At 38.5% G+C, this 22,986-nt stretch overlaps 2 protein-coding genes across 2 annotated transcripts; both read right to left on the minus strand.

The window, feature by feature from the left end:
* Nucleotides 1–2,469: 2,469 nt before the first annotated feature.
* On the minus strand, nucleotides 2,470–10,087 carry LOC104441022 (endonuclease MutS2). Its single transcript, XM_010054020.3, has 5 exons — nucleotides 9,540–10,087; nucleotides 6,135–7,089; nucleotides 5,521–6,045; nucleotides 4,075–4,536; nucleotides 2,470–3,265 (listed from the first exon to the last, which is right to left on the minus strand). The coding sequence occupies exons 1-5, from the start codon at nucleotides 10,085–10,087 to the stop codon at nucleotides 2,951–2,953; spliced, it is 2,805 nt and encodes a 934-aa protein (XP_010052322.3). The 3' UTR covers nucleotides 2,470–2,950.
* A 10,119-nt stretch (nucleotides 10,088–20,206) lies between these two features.
* Nucleotides 20,207–22,559, minus strand: LOC120292765 (pentatricopeptide repeat-containing protein At3g02490, mitochondrial-like). The gene has a single exon (XM_039311182.1). It carries the CDS (start codon nucleotides 22,380–22,382, stop codon nucleotides 20,445–20,447), a length of 1,938 nt encoding a protein of 645 aa, XP_039167116.1. The 5' UTR covers nucleotides 22,383–22,559; the 3' UTR covers nucleotides 20,207–20,444.
* Between the last annotated feature and the right edge of the window lie 427 nt (nucleotides 22,560–22,986).

The following is a 22,986-nucleotide window of genomic DNA, read 5'->3' on the forward strand; positions in this document are numbered from 1 at the left end:
ATTTTTCTGTGACAATAAATGTTCACACAAATATAAAACTGGGATTTTTATTTCAGTTACAAGTTTAGAATAAATGTGCCACATAAATACAAATTTATGATTTTTGTGTCGGTAAGAAAATTTGAGATAAATATATTGGCAAAAAAGTTTGAGATAAATGTATCACTGTAGGTATAAGTTTAGAGTTTTTTTTATGGCTTTTATCCGAAATGCACATTTTAGTTCCGAGTTCTAAAAGAAAAATTACTATTTTCCTTTACATTTACTTATGTAGGTGTGTAATTATAAATATTAATTCTCTTTAGGATTTGTAACAATTCTTTGAGCTTTTGTTTTGCCTTTAGGCCATTAGAATTACTAAAAACTTAATAATATAAACATTTTTTCGACCACGGTCACCATTCATACCTAACTTCTAATTATTGAAAGATTCTCGCATTTTATCGAAATCCATTTTTACTCTCGTAAATTTGAGGTCTTGAACGGTATCTATAATAAGATCATGGTTCATTACAAAACACTTATGGCGGGTTGCGCGGACCTGGCGAGAATGTGGCTACTTTAATGATGAGGATTTGAGATATTATACCACGATCCATAATAATAAAGGAGCGCGGCAATCATATCTTTTTTCATATAAAGGACGATTTATTTTCTATGCTGTGAGTATTTGCTCTTGGAATTATAAGATATTAGAGATCAAACCTATCACCAACGGTGATTTGAAATTAAAGAAGTCCTTGTATCACTTACAAAAATAAATATGTAAAAAAAAGCTTTCATTGTGCACTTGAATATTTAAACATAAATTATTAGTAGTAGATAATTTTTTAATTTAACTAATAATGAGCACTCATTTTTAGAAAAATAGTTTTCAAATCATTCATTTTCTACTTAAAAAAACCAATTGACCAACTAAATTAGTATCTCTCATTCAGTTTGTGAATGAATGACTCGCACTCTAACACTTCACTTGGCGAGTCATTCTGTGTAGACCAGTCTCAGCAAATCTAGCCATGCTCATCTAGCAACTATCTTCAAGCGCAAGTACTTTGTCATGTAGACCAAACGTTGAGCAACACGGAATGAATCCTAACGCACTTGGAAAACAATCAATCCACGCTACGCAAGCTAATGCTCACACAAGCATCATGATACCCGAAACCGAAAATACATGAGTCGAAAGACATCGAACTCCGCCGTCCTCGCGAATCATCCGAATCGCATGTCACGCCGCTCGACTTGGTAGCTTAACGAGCCTTCCAGTACCTGCTGTTTAAATGCTTTGTCAATGTGATTCGAATCCTTTCAAAGATCCTGAAAGTGCAGCTTCAAAAATGGCGTCGACCAAATGGGCTTGCGTTGCTGCAATCTCGCTCCTACTGAGCCTAGGATCGAGCGCTGCTCAGAGGTCTCTCCTTATGAGCAGCACCAACTGGCAAGAGGCCGGCGAGCCGACGGATCTGGACTTACGCGGAGGAATTGCCGGAACCCTGGGGTCATCAAGTGAGGGCGGCACCATGGCCATCTCCGACATGGGCGGTTTTGGCCAGGACATGCCTGGTGAGGCCAGGCCTGACCACCGCGATCTGAGCATGGCTAGTGGATGGGATATGGATCCGGATGGCGAAGGCCACGACGGCTGGCCCGCTAACGCGCACGATAATCCTGGGGTGTCCAAGGAACCCGCACCCATTCCGAGGTTTCCTGATGACCCATACGACCCGCCATTAAGCCAGTGGCGGGATCAGTTCATGTATTGCAGTCCAATGTCCTGTCAAGGGAGGAAAGATGACTATGGCCCCGGCGCCGGCGGGGACTGCATGGGATTTAGTATGTTGATTGAGTACCCGTCGCCACCACCTTCAAGTAAATCAGGAGTCAGCAGAAACCCAGTACACTCGCCAAACGGAGCTAAACCTGATGGCCATACGATTTCTTTCACTGAACCTCTTGCTTTTCCTCCGGAATCTCACGCCACCGGAATGCCGGAGGCAACTTGGGAAGAACCAATGATGCCTGGTCACTGAGTGATCGATGAATGCAATAGTTTGTAAGGTATACAGCATTATTCCTGCATAATTTCGCCACAATAAAGACACAAAGAAATGTGTCTCCAGGAACTCTGCTTTCAACTATGGGGTTAATGAAAATGCACGCTTATATTATATAAGCCAGATTCGATGAGTGCACCATATACTGCTCGGCTTTCCCACGTACTTGCATGGTGGTTTCACTCGTCGCGTATGGGTCCTGCTCAAGCCGGACATTTTCACCTCGTTTCGCCCTCTCAAATTTCACTCAGTTTCTACAAAAGCGGAGAATACTCGCTAGCTCTCACCATACACTTCCTCTCGACCATCCTGTCATGCCATCTGCAGAATTACAAGTCCATAAATTGAACGTGCCGGAATCCAATGAATGCGGTTGAATAATCCTGATGATGTATTCACTAATCTTAAGCACAAATTGAAAAATCTGCAGCCCTCCTTAAGTATTCGGAAGAGGAGAAATTACAAGCCCTTTGAAATGTGCAGCCTAAAGTATTCAAATATACAAGAGCAATCGAAACAACAAACAGAAACAAAAAAATCTCAAGTCTCCTCGACATATCTCTGGGGAGAAAAAAAGGTCTTTCTTGCTTGACATGTTAACTGCCATAAAAAGGAAGGGCCGTATGGTCGGGACAACTTTACAATTTGCGCTTGATCTCGAATACACAGATAATCTGATCCCAATTATCATCATAGAAACATAATATGAATACATATACATACACATATTCCCTCTCAGTGCATGCTGTTAACAAATTGCACTTCAATTGGAGAAAGAAATGTTCAGGCCGCAACAAAATTGTTCATGGAAGGCCAGAAAATCTGCTCATGGATGAATAGCGACCCATATCACCAAAAAACTAAAGTATGGGCGAGGTAAACCAACCTAGAAATCTTCAGTTAATATATGCAACTGTACATCCATAATTCAGTGGACTTTCCTGTTCATACTTGGCAACTCGGGGATGATTCTTCAATATCTCAAGGACCCGTTCCTTAACAGCTCCAGTACCCATACCATGAATGATGAAGATGACAGAGTACGAGCCTCTAGAAGAAATGGCCATGTCAAGTTCAAGAGCAGCTTCCTCGACTCGCATGCCTCGAAGATCCACAGTGTTCTTTGATGTCTGCAATAATGGTCCATACAAAGAGCCTTCATCTTTGTTTCCCTCGACTTGATTCTGGAGCTCTTCATTGTTATTCTGTGACTAAGAAGGAAACAAAAACATCGAGTTAGCATCTTACTTTGTGCACAGAGAAGACACCAAATATGCACCAAATACTTAAAAGGCCAGCTTTGCTATTTGACAATAATCCAAGAGGAAGAAAGAATGCATGCATGCAATAACATTCCAAATTATGAAATTCTGACAATCAAACAAGGGACAAACTGAAACATGTCCATCCTTCAAATACACAAGTAAGATCTAATGTAGGACACACGTGTTTGGCAACCTAACAACCATATGCATCCATCAATTGGAGAGAAGAATTGAAAGACACCACACAATCATCCCAGTAAAGGATCATAGAAAATTTGTCTGCAAGTTCCATTTAAGAAAGAGTATTTTACAACCGACAAGGAATTGATGGCATGACAAGTCATCTTAGTGAGGCAAAGTGAAAAGAGGGAAAAGACAGATGTTACAATGTATGTTCAACAATTGAAACGGCTAAAGCCTGCAATTCTGAAAACTAAGGACAGAAGATTGGACCAGACTTGTAATAAATACAGATTAGTTGGAACTTGGAATGACTCCCGTCATAACGGACAGCAAGTCCAAGAAGAGCCTATATAAGTTTGAAAGTCTGGACTTCATTGCGGAGTTCAACTATGCACTAGTGAATCCATTCAACTGCCTAGCCCTTGAAATGGATTTCACTTTCTCAGGGATCAGTGATATAAGCATCTTACCTGTCTGCTGCTTATAATGCATTTGCTATGTAAAAAACAAAGATAGAGAAATTGAATAAGCATAAAAGGCAAGATGATAGTATTCAGATAGTGGTCATAAACCTTCCTCCTTAACTGTGGGATGGAACTGGAAGCTCGACTCCTCCTACTATTGGCAACAGCTCTAACATCATTCTTGTTTACCCGGACTCTTACTTTACCGAATTGGACAAGGACAGTGTCATCATCCCCAGTTTCTTCAACAACAGTAGCTAATTTATTACCCAGTCCCTTGACGTGGACCTGCTCCCCATACTGTGGCACAAACAAAGCATCATCCGATCTATCAGGAAAATCTAGTTCGCTAGGTTGATGAGCTTCTAAGATAGATGCGATTGAGGATTCACATTTCCTGACAAGTGAATTAAGCTGATCAGGACTGGCATCTTCAAGGTTATTTTCAAACTCTTCAACCACTGCTTGTATTTGCATTTCTGTTGCCTTTCGTTCTTCTTGGGCATGATGCATTTCCTTTGCCATAAGAGCTTTCAGACGGTTATCAATGTCTTCTGCCTCATGCAGGATCTTCATTTAACCATATAGAGCAAATAAGAAGAGGGAAGAAAACATAAGAGATTTTTGCACAAGTAGAAGGATTGGTGTATGAGTAAGTGACTATTGTAATAATACAAACCATAACAAAGCACTCTGTTCCCATGAAGAAATCTATTTTTTGCCGTAAGCCAAAGACAAATGTCAAGATGCCAACTTCCCATCTGAACCAGCAGCATACAACACAATTCTCAAGTTTCTCCATAATTAATAAGGAAGTAAAACTTGCAGATAAGCTTTCAATAATCAATCTTTCAATTCCTCTCATGGCTTTGAAGTGGCTATCAGAGATTTCAACTCATAAAGCATATCCTAGTGCCCAACAGATGAAGACTTCCACTAACTATAATCTCAAACAGTGAATGCAATGCACTTGATCTGATTCAAACACTCAACAATTAAGACACAGCTTACTTAGAGCTAATACTTAATATTTTAAGTCCGTGCAAGGTAAGTTAAGAAGTATTATAAAGTGTATGACTGTCAAATGCAATGACCCACCGGCAATTAAGAAAACACACTCACATATCACAGGCATATCTAAAACTTGATCAAATTTGCAAAAGTTGAGCACCGATTGGAACTACGAGTAGTAGGGAAAAAAATCATATAAACCTGATTTTGAGAAATCTATTGACTTGACTTGCAATAAATCTGTTAGGAACTCTATAGCCAAGAAAAACACGATGTTATTAAGTGATTGTGAGATTCAACCTTGACCCAAGCCAATGATGCAACTGCAGCTGCATTATTTATTTCACAAGACACGTAATTGAATACAAATGCCATGAGGAATAAAAAAGCATATTAATGAATTAATTCAATGCTAGCATCAGCAAACTGACTTAATTCACTAATTTCAAGAAAACTACTTTGATCACATGCAGCAACAAACTATACAGCAAACATAATAAGTTTGAACAAGATTGCATTATGGTGGCACGTTCAAAATACTACCTCCTGATAAAGATTCATGACCTCAACATGAAGAGATGCAGCCTTCTCAGCTTGGGCTTTCAAACGGTCTCTTTCCTCCAGCAAAGATTGATATAGCAAACCTTTCCGCTCTTGCTGCCTTTCTGGTCTTAACCTCTCCACCCATTGTTTCGCTCTTTCAATTATCTCCCCATCGAATCCAATTGATTTTGCAATATTCAATGCATTTGAATCACCAGTACTCCCCCAGAGAATCCGATAAGTAGGTTCCAAGGTTTGCAATGAGAATTCCATAGCTGCATTCTCAAACTGCGCATCCTTTTTCTTCAGAAGGGTTAAATCCGCATAATGAGTAGTAACAACAGCTAAATGAATACGATTCTTGAGATATTGCAAGATGCTGGCAGAAAGTGCCACACCTTCTGAGGGGTCAGTTCCACTACCAATCTCATCAATGAGGACAAGTGATTCTGCTGAGGCAACATCTAAGATTTTGCATATCCGAGATATGTGCCCGCTAAAGGTTGAAAGATTTTGTTCCAAGGACTTCAAGGAAAAACTGGAGTAAGAACAAAAAATTAACAAAACTGAAACCATCCAAATTGTTCATCAGCCATAAACAACAGAAAGACTACCTGATGGTCTCCAATATCTGCGAGAATCAGATCGAACCATGGAATCCTCGGGGAACCCTTAGCAGGCAAATACATGCCAGCCTTAGACATCAGAGCTGCTAGGCCCAAAGTTTTCATGGAAGCAGTTTTGCCTCCTGTATTAGGCCCAGAGATCACAACTACTTTGGTTCCTTGCTCGATTTTCATGTCTACAGGCACAGGAAAATCAGAACTGACTCCTGAGTTATCTCTAGATGATAGCCCCCTCCTGCTGTTATTTACATTAGCAAAGTCCATGGAATTGGATGCAGCTACATCAGTGGAATGCCCAAGTGATGGCTCAAGAAGCAATGGATGTCGAATATTTTCAATATCAACTAGTCTAACAGCTTCAGCATCACATGAGCCATCAGAATGATCTGAACTTAAAGTTGGACAGACTCCATCGATCCACTGGGCATGAGAAGCTCTAGCAAATGCCAGATCTATTTCAAGAACCCTATCCAATATGTGCTTTATTTGTATCCCTGCATCTGCTATTTCAGAAGTAAGCAGGCTTAAAATTGCTATCTCTTCCTCCCTTTCAGCATTTGACAGCCTCACTTCCATGTTGTTCAACTCAACTGCCTCTTTAGGTTCCATAAAGTATGTGGCACCAGAACTGCTAACACTAAGAACAACTCCGTCTGAAAGTAAATATCTATGCGAGGCCCTAATACCAACACAAAGCCTGGAACGGCGTGTGGTAATTAGAGGCTTGTCAATGCCCCCAGCACGAAAAACATGAGCTGACACTTCTTTCAACAATGAATCCAACTTTTCCATGTTGCTCTTTCTTTCAGATCTGATGATCTCTAGATCTTCACTAGCTCTATCAAGGATTATTGAGAGATTGCAATCTATGCAATATTCTATCTTCCGTTGTAGGTCTGTGCAGAAATCACAGTCATAGAGAATTTTGAGAAGTGGAGCGTACCTGTTGAATCCCACAACAAAGAAAGAGTCAAGCCATTCGAATCTCATGAGAAAGATTAAGTCAAGAGATTCTCCCTCTTTTCTAAATAGATAAAAGAGATGTAACTCTCCTTTCACCACAACAACTCTAATAAAATAATTTCGAGGTCGATTTAGAATAATGCAAATCAATGAACTATCTAAATGTAGCATACATTCAGAAGACCATCAAGCTTCCAGCAATCATAGAAATATGAGAAAAGAAGATCATGATAGTCTTATGCTTCTCCTCATGTTAAAGAAGAACACGTCAAGACCTCTTTGGATTCACCAAACAAAATTTTTCTATACAAGTCACTATAAGAAGAACCATGCACCAAATAATGATGTGCCTAGTTTGCTATTACTTATGACTCGTTAATTTAAAACATTGAAAAGGGGTACAAATGAATGACTGACACCATCAAAATCTCACTACAATGCAAGAAATAGTAAATATTGATGTTTTACATTAAGCACACGCTACATCAACACTAAATCACTAGTAATCATTAGAAAACTACAATCCATTTTCTGTTTCTCTCTTTCCAATGAAACAACAGAAGGATCCAGCTACATTTTAGAAATTCTTAACACCTATAACTCCCATATTTATTCAAACATTCATCAGTTGATTAAAACCAAAATCCATATATAAAATCTTGGGAAAAAAAAAACAATTGGTCCAAACTGATCTACATGTCAGATTAGTGACCAATAAAACCAAAAAAGAAGACAATGAGAAAATGACTCTTTGACTAACCATAGCATCCCATGTGTGAAATGCTAGCTATCTACAGTCTACAGCAATTAGAAGCAAAGGAAATCATGAAAATTTTGCCAAGGATAAGAAGTTCCAAACATGTTGTATGTAACTTCCAACAGATCACAGTGAGAATAGTAGTGACAGAGGGAAGGAGGACAAAGGGGACACATGCAGCAACCCCACCCCCAAAACACACACACACACACACACCCAAAAGAACAAATCTCGACAAAAACCCCAAATGCCCAAAACACACGTGTAGCATCTCATATCATCCTGTTATTGTCCTTGTTAGTTTGTGACATCATTAGAGATAATTCTAGTTTCAACAAATGTAATCGTTGATTTCTTTGAAGGCCAACTTGCCAAAGAGAATCAAATCATGTCCAAGCCAGTGTGCTACTTCCCTTATAAAAAGATTCTTGTTAATAAGTTCACTAAGTGCACTATAAGTAAGAATGCATATGAATCCCTTTTGAATTTTCAAAAAGAATGGATTTCATGAAAGCTACTTAACTAAAATAGAACCATTTACATTTCCAAGCATATTAATAGCATTATCAAGTGTGCTAAGGGCACAAAATAACCATGATATTCATGATATGTTCATTATGGTCAACCATGTGTTATCTGCAGTGATTGTTCTCGTAGCACAATGTACATTTACAATTTAGAGAAAGCTACTTAATTCAAGCAGAACCATTTACGTTTCCACAGCATAATCAGCATTAATAAGTGTGCTACAGGCACTATGTATTCATATTGTTTAGATTATGATCAAATTTGTATTATCTGTAGTAGCTGTCCTTGCAGTCACAATGCACACTTTTTCTTCTATATCATGACAAGATTTTTAAGGAAGAGCTTGTTTTTATAAAAAACGAGAGAAAGAGAGAGAGAGAGAGAGAGTTTTCTAAGCAGTGTCCACTGTAGGCATCTCTCTAACACAAAACCCAAGAAACAAAAGAAAGGAACAGCGAGGAAAGATGGAAGCTACTCTCAATCAACGCTGGTTCCACCACTATGAGAGTAAATTCTAGCAACACAAGTTATGGCATCCCAGAGTCAACTTGTAATTGGCATTTTCATTAACAGAATTTATTAAGCATCAATAGAAACCAACAAACGTTGAATGCAACAGGCTCCTCACGTTGCCCGACTAATCATTCCCACATTCACACAGCACAAGAATTGGCATTTTGCAATCAAATCCTTTTATCCAAAATTAGAGCATCATCAAACTCTATGCTTCCTAATACATATAACCACATCACAAATGCATAATCTCACTGAAAAGGAGTGTAATTATCTATAAAATCTAGGTTGCAATCAAGCCAAGTCCAGTCAACACAATAACACTTGAACTCAACTAGACTCGAAAGCTCAAGGCCACAGCTTGATATTTATCTACAGCCTAATTTTCCAAGCTCGATATCGACCAGGCAAAGTAATTTAACAAGCTCGAGCTCAACAGACTCGGATTTATCAAGAGTTAAGCTCGAGTTAGGCTCGAGATTGCGTTCCCGAAGTACAGTAAGACTATAAAAATGCTATTTTTAATTATATTATCGCTGTATTACCGAAATAGTTCCGCGATGTATAAGAAACTAATCACCGACTAAACTAACGAGCTACTCGAGCCAAGTGCTACGAAGAAACTTACTCACCTCCCAAAAGAATCACGGCCGCCCGCCACCGCCGTCGCCTCGAGCTCCTCCCCCACCTTCCTCGCGGCGCTCAGCATCCTCCGCACCGCGCATATCTCCCCTATCGTGAGCAGCTCCCCCTTCCTCGCCGACTCCACGACCGCCGACACGTCCTCAATCCCGGACAAGTCCCACCGGCGCGACTCCGCCGCGAGGACCGCCGCGGCGGTCTGGTCCAGGAGCCTCCGGCTCGCCGCCGGGGTCTCTCCGATCGGGACGTCGGCGTCCCGCGTGGCGACGAGTCCCATGGAGGTGGAGGCGAAGGAGGAGAGCTGCCTGCAGACGGAGCTCCATTCCAGGGTCTTCAGCGTCTCGGATTGGAGCGCCTGAGCTAGGGAAGGGCGGCGAGGGTGGTGCGAATCGTCGGAGTCGGAGGCGGCGGCGGCGGCGGCGGCGGCGGCGACGACGGCGAGAGGGACGGCGGGCCGTCCCGGGGAGGAGTACGGCGGGAAGGAGAGGTTCGGCGGGAAGGAGACGGGGCAGAGGAAGCGGGCGGTGGTGAGTTCCATTGACGGTGGTCGAATGCGGTCGTCTTTTGAACTTTTTATCCAATTGGACGAGGTGCGGCTCGCCACGTGGCATTTCTAAACCGGACCGGCCCGTGTTGGATTATTTGGTTGGCCCGATCTAGCTAAACGAAAAATTATTCAAAATGTCCGAAACCAATTACACTTTTATGAATTTAATCTTAAACTTTTCAATTTTATTAATTAAATACTAAGAATTTTCACTTTTATAGTCGGTCCATCCAGTAAATTTAATTTTACGTGGACATCGATGGTGCCATGTAGAATCGATGTCCATGTAAAATAGTCGGCAATGACGTGAATAACTTATAGTAATATTTTCTTCTTTTTCTTTTTTATTTATTTATTTTTTCTTTCTTTTGTTGGTGTTTGGTCACTAGCCACAAATGATGGTCGACGACTAGCCATGCCCACAGGCAAGGGCTCCCCTCACTTATAGCGAGCAAGGCCAAACATCACTTGTGGCTAGTGGGAGGCCATCAGTAGAAGGAAGGTGGCAGTTTAGAAAAAGACAAAAAGAAAAAATATTAAAAATTACCCACGTTAGTGCTGGTCATGTCACGTGAAACCGCCAACATCTACATTAGTAACTTTCCATTAAAATTGGATGGACGAACTTAATTGATAAAATATGAAATGGTTTAGGACTTTTTAGACAATTTTCCCATCTAGTTAATCATACATTATGTGACTATAGAGTGTGATGATCATCCCTTGTCCAATGGAGAAAAAACATTGTCTGATCTTAATTTACTTAGAGTGTGTTTTGTTTACAGAAAATAGATGATTTTGATAACATTTTTCTAAAAGAAATTACTTGTATTGCTTACCAAAAATGCAGGAACGAACTATGTTTTCATCATTCATAAAAATTATTGGACATAAATTGTTGTCGATACTTGAGAAAATTATTACCTAATTAGTCTAAGTAATATGAGGAGTTTATTTTTAAGAAAATATTTTAAAATTATTTATTTTATCAAAACCTTGGTAAAAAAAATTATTAAGTAAGTTTGTATAGGTGGTATTACTCTCCTACCACTTATCTCTTTGCCTCTTTCAACGACACTCACGAATATCAAGTTATTAAATCATGCACTTGTGAAAAAAATGGATACATCATGCAATGTGGACATATGATATAGTGACACAGCAAACGATTTATGTATATAAATTAAAATAGTCTTCTTTAAGATTATTTATTTCACGAAAAATGTGACAATTTTGGAAAGTTTCTTTCATGAAATCATGGAAAATGACAATATTTTCCGATATTTAGCTAAAATCTAAAAATAAATTAGAAAATATGTTTCATTATTTGATAAAGAAAATCAAATGCTAAATAGACATACAATATTCAAGCTAGTGGCTTGTGCATGAGTAGTGAAGAAATCTAACATGAGTAATAGGTCTCAAGCTCTAATCCTCAACTCCTAGGCACGAGCACGGGCACTAGTCTTGGGTCCACGGACACCGAGCCCCAGAAATCGGTCTCCCATGCCTAGTTCCCCAGCTACTCTTAAGTGTCTAAATTATTTTTACCTCCCCAAGCATCTCTAATTACTTATTTTTCAAATACTGTGTCCAAGGACAAATTCGTAATTCCATAAATTTATTTTATATCCCACATTTGTCAATATTAAAGATATTTTGTACCTCATAGCAACCTTCTTACTTCTTAGCAAGATTTCAAATCTCAAAATAATTTTCTCTTTCCCTAAATATTTATACATATTGGTCATATTCTAGAAAGAATGAACACTCTTCGGGGGTTTCCATGTCATTGTCGAATGCGTGTCAAATGTGTCAGACACGTGTCGCACACTTCAAGCACTTGTCTAACGTGCAATCGACATGTGATCAACAAGTATCAAAAATCCAACACGTGGCTAGCACTTCGAAGACGCCTCAACATGCCATTCTGAAATGCACGAGTCAATTTTAAACATTTTCAATAAATCTATCAAAAATATATATACTTAAGTCATATGCCCAGCCACCCCAAAATTGATATACCTAGCCGGCCCCAAAAATATATCGACGTGTGGATTAATTTTTTTTTTTTTGACTTATTGTTAAATGTTAAATTTAATTGTGGAATGTGGATTGCTTATTTTCTTTTTCTAAGTTTTATGAATTATTGGAATGTAATGTAGTTGAATTTGTCAATTCAAAATAATGAATGAAATTAACAAATGGTGGATTAATTTTTTTTAATGTAAATTTATTCTAAGTTCTTTTTTTATAATTCATTTATTTTTGGATTTTAATCAAATTAATTTGATTGAAATAATCATAAAAACGATAATTTATTATGTATATATAAGAATATACATTCAATATACAACATATCTCAACGTGTTAAAATTCTCTATATTTCGATAAACGACAAATCAGCATGTCATATCACGTATCGCGTGTCGCTATCAGTGTCGGTGCTACTTAAAATTCTTTATCCTCTGAAGCATCCCTTAATAATAGCTTCTACAAGAATGGCTTTAGCGGCATCTTTGGCCTTTTCCTCTATCGAGTCATGGTTCAAGCAACTCCTACCAGTCCTGCGTTGAGAATGCAACTCAAGACACTCCCCAATCGATGCCTATCCAACCAGGAAGCAATCATATGGTACAATAAGTGCATGCTGCACCACTTAGATATCGACTTCTTTGGAGCGATGGCGACACACTTAATGTGGAATATCAAGAACAACAGATCACCTAATGATTCGAATGTCAATGCTCTCGCTTTGATATATAGTCTTGTGGCTAATGTTTCATTTTTATGAAGTGCATGAATCCGATGGAGGCGACAGCTCACGGCAAAGATATTGACTTGTGTAGTATAGTATAAAAATCAATAGTACCCCGTGCAGCTCTTGGCTCAATTGATGGAGGATATCAAGCAATGTTGTGAAGGAAAAAGAGGTTGGCAAATTCTGAGCTCGAGCTGTAATCTTCGATATGAGAATTACCTTTTCTATCGGCAGCGGGCAGCTTCACCTCAATCAGTTCCAATTGTGACCTCGCCTTCATGTATAAATAAGGTCATTACTTAGAAAAGCATATGCAATGTAAAGCAAGCTAGTTCCTATGATTGGAAAAGTATAAAGATGATTTGGTGTGCAAATAATACTTCATGGAATTAACCAATCTAGATGCTTAGAAAGTGCACAATTAGTCTTGTTTACATCATCATGGACATTTGTTTACTCTTATTGTGATTCACAGTTGCCATTGGCATGTGCCCAGTGTGCCACTATTGTATTGTGTATCTTCATCAATTATTCCATTCCATTAATTAATCATTCATATATTTGGCAATGAAATGATTTTTTCTAAAAATTTCAATTTCTTGTATGCATGTAACACATCTGTAGATTTGCTATTATATACAAAAGTAATGCATCAAGTCATCTTTCAATTATTTGATAGCAAATTAAAGAATTTTTAGGATGTCATGTAGGACTAGTATACACAAATTATATGCAATTGTAACTTGTAATGAGTAACTTAATTCAACTTAAAAATACACAATCTCGTGGTTAATGTTTCATATAATTGTACGTTGTATGAAGTGCATGAATACGATTGAGGTGACGGCACATAGCAAAGATAGAGACTTGTGTAGTAAAAACATCAATAGTACCCAATGCTGCTCTTATTTAGCTTAGCTGATAGAGGATATCAAGCAATGCTGTGAAGGAAAAAGGGGTGAGCAAATTTTGAGCTCGAGCTGTGATCTTCGATATGGGGATTACTTTTTCTATCAATGGAAGACGGCTTCATCTCAACTAGTTCCTAGTCTGACCCCACCTTCACCTGTAGATAGGGGTCACTACTTAGAAAAGCATACACAATGTAAAGCAAGCTAGGTCCTATGATTGAAAAAGTATAAGATGATTTGATGTGTAAGTAATGATTCATGGAATTAACTAATTTCAATGCTTAGAAAGTATACAATTGTCTTGTTTACCTGGTCATGGACATTTGTTTACTCTTACTATGCCTGACAGTTGCCACTGTCCAGCAACCGGCGTGCACCCGGCGTGTCGCCGCAGTATTGTGTATCTTTATCAATTATTTTATTCTATTATCTAATAATTCACATGTTTGGCAATGAAATGATTTTGTCTAAAAATTTCAATTTCTTGTATGCACACAACGCATGTGCACATTTGATATTATATATAAAAGTAATGCGTAAAGTCATCTTTCAATTATTTGACCGCAAATTGAAGAAGTTTTTTTAGGGTTTCAAGTAGGATAAGTATAGTATACACAAATTATATGTAATTGTAACTTGTAATTAATTACTTAATTCAACTAAAAGATACAGAATCTCGTGGCTAATGTTTCGTATACTTCTACGTTGTATGAAGTGCATGAATCTGATGGAGGTGACGATGCATAGCAAAGGTATGACTTGTGTAGTGTAGTAGAAACATCAATAGTACCCAGTGCTACTCTTATCTAGCTTAGTCAATAGAGGATATAAAGCAGTACTGTGAAGGAAAAAGGGGTGAGTGAATTTTGAGCCTGAGTTGTAATCTCCACTACAAGAAAAAGTGTGACCCCACCTTCATGTATAGATAAGGGTCACTACTTAGAAAAGCATATGCAATGTAAAGTAGGCTAGTTCCTATGACTAGAAAAGTATAAGATGATTTGGTGTGCAAGTAATGATTCATGGAATTAACCAATTTCGATGCTTAGAAAGTGTATGATTAGTCTTGTTTACATGGTCATGGACATTCGTTTACTCTTACCGTGCCTAACAGTTGCCATTATCAAGCAACCGGCGTGTGCCCGGCATGCCACTGCTGTATTGTGTACATTTATCAATTATTTCATTCTATTATTTAATAATTCATATGTTTGGCAATGAAATGATTTTGTCTAAAAATTTCAATTCTTGTATGCATGTGATGCTCGTGCACATTTGCTATATATATAAGTAATGCATCAAGTCATCTTTCAATTATTTGATAGTAAATTGAAGAATTTTTTAGGGTGTCACGTAGGATAAGTACCATATACACAAATTATGTGCAATTGTAACTTGTAATGAGTTACTTAATTCAACTTAAAAATACACAATCCCGTGGCTAATGTTTCGTATACTTCTACGTTGTATGAAGTGTATCAATCTGATGGAAGTGATGGTGCATAGCAAAGATATGGACTTGTATAGTGTAGTAGAAACATCAATAATACTCAATGCTGCTCTTATTTGGCTCAGCTGGCAAGCAACATTGTGAAGGAAAATGGGGTGAGTGAATTTTGAAACCGAGCTATAATCTCAGATATGAGGATTACTTTTTCTATCAAAGGAAGGCGGCTTCACTAGTTCCAAGTATGACCCCGGCTTCATGAACACAGGGTCACTACTCATAAAACATATGCAATGTAAAGCAGGTTAGTTCCTATGACTAGAAAAGTATAAGATGATTTGGTGTTTAAGTAATGATTCATGAAATTAACCAATCTCAATGCTTAGAAAGTATACAATTAGTCTTGTTCACATGGTCATGGACATTCATTTACTCTTACCATGTCTAACAGTTGCCACTATCGAGTAAACTGACGTGCGTCTGGCATGCCTCCGCTGTATTGTGTATCTTTATCAATTATTTCATTCTATTATCTAATAATTCATATGTTTGGCATTGAAATGATTTTGTCTAAAAATTTCAATTTCTTGCATGTAGGCAACGCATTTGCACATTTGTTATAGATACATACGTGTGTATGTCAAGTCATCTTTCAATTATTTGACGGCAAATTAAAGAAGTTTTTTCAGGGTGTCATGTAGGATAAGTATAGTATACATGTATTATATGCACTTATAACTTGTAATGAGTTACTTAATTCAACTTAGAGATACACAATCTTGTGGCTAATTTTTCATATACTTCTACATTGTATGAAGTGCATGAATTTGACAGAGGTGACGGCACATAGCAAAGATATGGACTTGTGTAGTATAATAGGAACATCAATAGTATCCAATGCTACTCTTATTTAGCTTAACTGACAAAGAATATCAAGCAATGCTGTGAAGAAAAAAAGGGGTGAGGAAATTCTGAGCCCAAGCTATAATCTCCAATATGAGGATTACTTTTTCTATCAACGGAAGGTGGCTCACCTCAGTTAGTTCCAAGTGTGACCCCACCTACATGTATAGATAAGAGTCACTACTTAGAAAAGCATATGCAATGTAAAGCAGGCTCATTCCTAGGATTGACAAAGTATGAGATGATTTGGTATGCAAGTAATGATTCATAGAATTAACTGATCCGATTCTTAGAAAGTATACAATTAGTCTTGTTTACATGGTCATGGACATTCGTTTACTCTTACTGTGCCTAACAGTTGCTATTATCGAGCAACCGGTGTGCGCCTGGCATGCCACCACCATTTTGTGTATCTTTCTCAATTATTTCATCCCATTATCTAATAATTCATATGTTTGGCAATGAAATGATTTTGTCTATTTCTTGTCTACACACAACACATGTGCACATTTGCTATTATATATATATATATATATATCATCTTTCAATTATTTGATAGCAAATTGAAGAAGTTTTTTTAGGGTGTCATGTAGGATAAGTATAGTATACACAAATTATGTGCAATTGTAACTTGTAAGGAGTTTACTCAATTCAAATTAAAGGCATTATTAAAAGACTATGGGGTTAAATGTCATAGTTCACTTTTCTATATTTCAATAATAATTCTTTATTCAATTAAGGATAATGATAACGCAAGTACTTGAATTTTCATCCGTTTTATAATTAAATACATGAACTTTTTCTTCTATTGCGTCAAATATCTCGATTTTTCAAATTTGCATCATCATGATACTTTCGTTATATAAATTGTCATATTATGCGATTTTGCTCACATGACTCACTTAGTTAGCCAAAGTTAAGTCCAAATGATGGCGTAGCTCACTTATTAAGCAAAAACTATGCCATTTCCATATAAGTATCGGTATCGGTGATGAGGGAGAAGAGAGTGTTGATTCGAATGACCTAGGCCATCCAATATTTCTTTATTGACATGGCAACATTTCAAGAAACTACATCGGACGCCAACGTGGACGGTTAACGGCTATTTGAACAGTGTTGTTGTCGAATTTGACGTTATGCTTCTCCGATTTTAGTGCATGACTCACATTTATCCGCATCTAAAAAGTTGAGGTACTTAAATGAATAAAAGTAAGTTCAAGTACTCAATTCTACAATAGGCCGAAATTCATGTACTTGCGGTCACCGAGGCCTCCGTGATGGCTGACAATAACGTGACTTCTTTGGTTACCACCAAGCTAATTTGCTGTTTACCAGGCATTTTTCTTCGCAAGGCATTTGAGCGTCCAACAGAGGCGATTTTAACATGAACGGAAAGCTTTATTTGCTTTTGGACATATCCCCATAAGAGCGTGCAATGAGACCGAGTCCCTAGTCGATTTATGAGATTCGTCGACATTCTTATTGATGTCATTCTTGCATCCACTTAAATGTTCTCAAGCGATAAGAAAATTCGCTAGATAAGCATGTGCTGAAATATTATCTTACATCGATTGAGAACAGGTCTTAGATACTATTTATATTCATGTAATCTCTCTCTATTTATAAGTTTAAACTTTCAGGTTAAACTTTCTAATATGATATCGGAACCATTTACCCCTTACATGAAGATGCGTGGTAAAAAAATCCATGTGAATGTGCATAGTCAAAATTCCACATGCAATTGGTAATCTGACTTGCACATGAAAGGAAATGTTGAAATATTATCCTCTATCGATTGACAAAAGATTCTAAATGCTTTTTATATTCTTATGGTCTCCCTTCACCTATAAGTTTAAGTATTTGGGTTGAGCTTTCTAATAGCATGCAGTAACAATTCTCCATATTTTGAATTTTATATGACAGAGAGCACATCCAAGGCCATTATCTATGCAGCCAGCTTATCAGACAATCTTCAGATAACAGAACATACACCGGCTGGTCAACCGATCAAAACCCAAGAACGGAATATGCAACTAAATTGCACCCAAACCTAGGTCAGGAACTCTACTTGGTCAGAATATCACTGTCCTCCCAAAAGAAACCAATATCAAGCTAGAAATCGAATGGTCAAGACAGGTAGGTCTGCAAGATTGGCAGCACCTACTGTCCTCTATCAAAAGAAACTGAAATCTGATAGTCATTAATCATAACCAGCACGAGTAATACTGATACACAGAAAACTATGTGCATTCGCACTTCGAACCTTATGAAATTATATTACGATACCATGTTAAGAACCTCCAACACAAAAATTTATAGAACGGATGATTATGGGAGACCAAACCTCCAATGATTATGGAAGCAAAATTCCAGTACCATGTTAGACAAACCTTAAAGACAAAACCTTCTATTATATCAGAGCACAACCTGTTTTATTAATATGCCGTTTGCTGTAAAGCGGGACAATACTGGACCATTGGGACAGCCTACCAGGATTCATTACTATTCAAACCTAGTTGGATTTGTATACTTGGTCCGCCGCTTAGCAATTGCAAATTGCTTCAATACATTTCACCATAATGGAAAAGGGGAATCCTTGCGACTATTGAGGCAGTAGCAATAGAATAAAATTCCTAAAAGCTGCAATAATACTTATAAAAGCACCTTTTTTTTTCTGAGTTTGGCAAAAGGAAAATACTAATGTCATATTACGCGAGTGCAATATCTTAAGAAGATAAAAAAAAGCACAGATGTATAATTATTGGAGTTTTCAGAGCGGACAAGGGAATTGTCGAAGCATCATTTCCACAACTTCAATCTTGAAATCCTCTTCAAGAGCTGCTTTTTTCAGTCCAAGCAACAGAAACTCCAGACACAGACCACTCCCGTTGATTTAACCCTTCCCAACAGGGTGGCTTAGGGTTTAAAAAGTGTGTGTTATGTATACACCATCATCCATCCCCCTCCCCCAAGACACCCCCCTAAATAGCCTCTATTATGAAAACTGGTGAATCTATGCTTTTTTCCTATCTGAATTATTCATCTGGGAATGTTGCTCTCCTATGAGTAGTCATAGCCATGGTCGCTTCTAAAATCAACTATGGGCGCGTTTGGTAACGTTTCTGTTCAAAAATTGTTCCAGAGAACAAAAATAGAAAAAAGTTTTTTTTGTTCAGGAAACAATTTTTGAATAAAAAAACGCATTTGGTAAACTTGTTAGGGAATAAAAAATAAACAGGAACACATTTGGTAAATTTTATTCTTTTTTGTTTCTTTTAATTTTTTAATATTTTTATTTTATTTTTCATTTTTCCTTTCTTTTTATTTTTTCTTCTTTCGGCCGGCAACCTCGCCCGGCCACGGCGAGGCTCGCCGGGCCAGGCCGGCGACGCTCCGGCGAGGTCGTGGACTCTCGACGGCGTCACCCGAGCCCTCGGCCGGCCGGTCGCCGGCCATGGCGAGGCCGGCGACCAGGCCAAAGAAAAAAGAAAAAAAAAGAAGAAAAGAAAGAAGAAGAAAAGAGAGAGAGAAGAAGAAGCGTTTCTTCAAAATCGTTTAACAAAAAACAACTTTTTTTGTTTCTCATTTTTATTCTTTTTGTGTTCAGAAAACAAAAAAAAAAAAAAAGAATAAACGCAACCAAACGCATTTACATTGTTTTTTTTGTTCCTGTGAACAAAAAAAACAAAAAAGTGTTCAGAAACAGAAACGAGGAATAAAAACATGCAGGCCCTATGATTATCATTCCCAAAAGAAATTGCTAGTAACGAAACAAAACATATCTGTCAGGCTACTTTTCCTCATCAAGAAATTCATGAGATGGCAACCCACAGAACAATTTCAACGTTTCAAAATGCCACCTGACAGCAGATATGAATTGAGAGCTCTCTTTCAGGATTTTATTCCCCCCTCCACCAAAAAAAAAAAAAAAAAAAAAGATCAAAAGAAGAAGAGTGAAAAGAAAGAGCTACCATTTCTATTATACTATTGTTTCAAGAGGTGGAGCCAAGATGCTTAGAAGTACAAATTCACTTCTCCAAAGCCCTCCCCCACAACCCACCACACAAGTGAGGAAAAAGACATTGGCATTTAATTAATTAAACATTGAGGAATTTGCTGATAAATCATCGAAGGGGAGGGAAGGACAGCTCAAGACCAACAGCCCAGCTGATATTTGCCTTAGTTGAAAAACAGTAACAAAAAAAGCCATGCGTCCTGCAATTGCAGGTTTAAAGGATTACCAATCACGGTAGCATTTCAAGCACATAGCATGGCGAACAAATGCAACAAAAACTCTTTTTCCAGCCAAAATTCTTGAATATAAGATTATGCAGCTGCAGTGGCGACAGTGACTTTAGACTTTGAACAAAAGAGATCCAAAACATCTGCATAGTTACGTATGTGTCTTGGGCACTTAGAAAGAAGCTCTTGTACTTCATTATGCCTTCTAGCCTTGAAGAAGGCTTCAAACGTTTGAAGAAACACAGATGTAGATGGGAATTTTTTCCAGGTCATTGCCTTTAGAAAAGCAAGAGCATCGTCTTTGGTTCCTTTCTTCGATACGTGCTGAATAAAAGGATCAAGGAGAGGTGGGTATCCATGTTCCTTCATCAAACTCAAAAGTTTCAATGCATCTTCAAATCCTCCTTGAGCCAGCAATTTCTCTATCAAAAGTTTGTAGGTCGTATGCCGAGGCTTCAATCCATTGTTGGATGCACAATCATTCAAAATTTGCCAAGCATCAAAAGTTCTGTCCTTTTCGCAATATGCATTAACCAGTGAATCAAGAGCACAGCTAGCAGAAGAACCTGCATCCTTCTGAACCATCTCATGGAAATAATCAGAAGCCTTTTCAAAATCTCCCGAAACACAATGCCCTTCTATTAGCAATGTAGAGGTCCTGAAATCAGAAGTAACACCAGACGATTCTAGTGTACCCATGAATTTGCTTGCCTCATCCTTTTTACCAGTACTACTAAGCTCGAATGCAATTTTGCTCCGGAGATTGCAACCAGGTAAGAACCCGCACTCCTGCATTACTTTCAAAACCTTGTTGAACTCCCCCAATCTTCCTACACTGGCTAAAGACTTCAAAACCGTATAAAGCATGGAGTCTGTCAGCACATTCCCTTTCTCTGTATAAACCTTTACAACTCTAGAAAAAAGACCCATATCAAAGTCCTTGCTAACGGCTATTTTTCTCAATAGGAATGTACTTTCCGTCGCTGAAGGCCTATTGGCACCACCCATTGCAAACTCATATAAATAGACCGTGTCCTTCATCATCTTTCTCTTACAAAACCGACCCAATACCTTGCCATAAGTCTCTACTTCCATTTCATAGCCAGCAACCTTCATTTCATCGACCAGCTTCCAAAATCTATCAATACAATCTTCTCTCCCCAAGACAACTGCCATGGCATTATATGTCTGCTCATTATGCTTAAATAAACCACTTTCTTCGACCCACCGGAATAATATCAATGCTTTCATGGGCTCGGTAGCAAGATTTTCCAGTACCCTCTTAACCACATCACTTGAAAACTCGACATCTAACTCCCACAATTTCTTCTCGACATCTTCACTCCAAACCAAATTCTTCACTATTTTACAAATACTGGAGGAATTCTTCTCAACAGAGCTATTAACCGATCCAGAAGAAAAAACGCCTTTCAGCTTCTCCGCATCACTCTCTCTCCCCGCTTTCTCAAACGTCTCCAACACTTCATCTCTAACGCGTCCCGACACGCCATAACCCCGTTTCTTCATAGTCTCAAACAAACCCCAAAATTCAGAGATTAAGCCGTTCACACCCAAGATACCCAGCATCAAATTATACGACTTCGAGCTCAATCTCTCACCGTGCCTCTCCGAAACCCAATCGAAAAACTTACCCGCGGCGCGAGGCCTGGCAGAGAGACTCTCCAAGACCTTCACAATCAAGTCGTGGCTCACGGCGACATCGCTCGACTCCAGCTCCTCCGCCGCATCTTCGTAGTCCTCGAATTTGGCGAACGCACCGGCGACAGCCGCGTGATCCGAGTCCTTCAAGGGCCTGGCCGCGAAAGAGCTACTGGGTCCCGCCAAGCTCCCGACTTGGTCGTCGAACGGGGGTCCCGGAGGTGAGCTGTGAAGTGGGTTCGCGCGGAAAAGCGGCGCCGAGCGGCGAAACGAGTGCGGGTTCGGATGCGGACAGTGTCCCGGGACGTTCGACGTTGAACGGAAGTGGGTTCGGAGGAGAAGCAAACGCCGTGAAGCTCTCATTTCTGCGGGATCTTCGGGATGCGATGGCTGCGAGGATGCTTGAAATGGAGGAGGGATGGCGGCGGAGGAGGAGGAGGAGGAGGAGCGCCGGAGATGATCAGTACGGCGCGACGGCGGGCGACGGCGATGGATGGGTTTAGGATTCTAGAGAGGGACAAAGCAAACGTAGACATGCATTCAACATGAGCGGAATAATAATTTCTATAAAATAATCGATTATATCTAGCTTTAAAAATGAGTTAATGAAAAAAAATTTCATTGTCGATGACTATTTATATTGAAATATTTATGTAGATGGTGAAAATATTTTTTCATAATTTATTTTTATTAATGATAGAAGTAATTATTTTCCAAAAAATGTTTTCACGTCGCTCGTTTTTTGCGAAATAAAAATTTCATCTTTTAACTATTTTGATTATATTTTGCACTATGTATATTGTATGTCCCAGTAATTTGCTAGGTGTTATTCATGCATTATATCAATTTGGATGGATTATAGTTACAAAGGAAATGAAAAATAAACTAATAAAAAGATTCACAAACAATGAGGCCTATTTTTTTTTTCTGTCGGTCAACCAGTCTTCTAACGTCTAAAAGTGTTCAG

The sequence above is a fragment of the Eucalyptus grandis genome, chromosome 4 (assembly GCF_016545825.1).
Source record: "Eucalyptus grandis isolate ANBG69807.140 chromosome 4, ASM1654582v1, whole genome shotgun sequence".
Classification (NCBI taxonomy): Eukaryota; Viridiplantae; Streptophyta; class Magnoliopsida; order Myrtales; family Myrtaceae; genus Eucalyptus; species Eucalyptus grandis.

Coding starts and splice junctions, on each gene's coding strand:
- LOC104441022 (XM_010054020.3), bottom strand. CDS start 10,087: ATGGAACTCACCACCGCCCGCTTCCTCTGCCCCGTCTCCTTCCCGCCG. Junction 4,537..5,520: donor TCATGAATCTTTATCAGGAG/GTAGTATTTTGA, acceptor GGTTAAATGAAG/ATCCTGCATGAGGCAGAAGA. Junction 3,266..4,074: donor TCCCACAGTTAAGGAGGAAG/GTTTATGACCAC, acceptor TTTCCTTCTTAG/TCACAGAATAACAATGAAGA.
- LOC120292765 (XM_039311182.1), bottom strand. CDS start 22,382: ATGAGAGCTTCACGGCGTTTGCTTCTCCTCCGAACCCACTTCCGTTCA.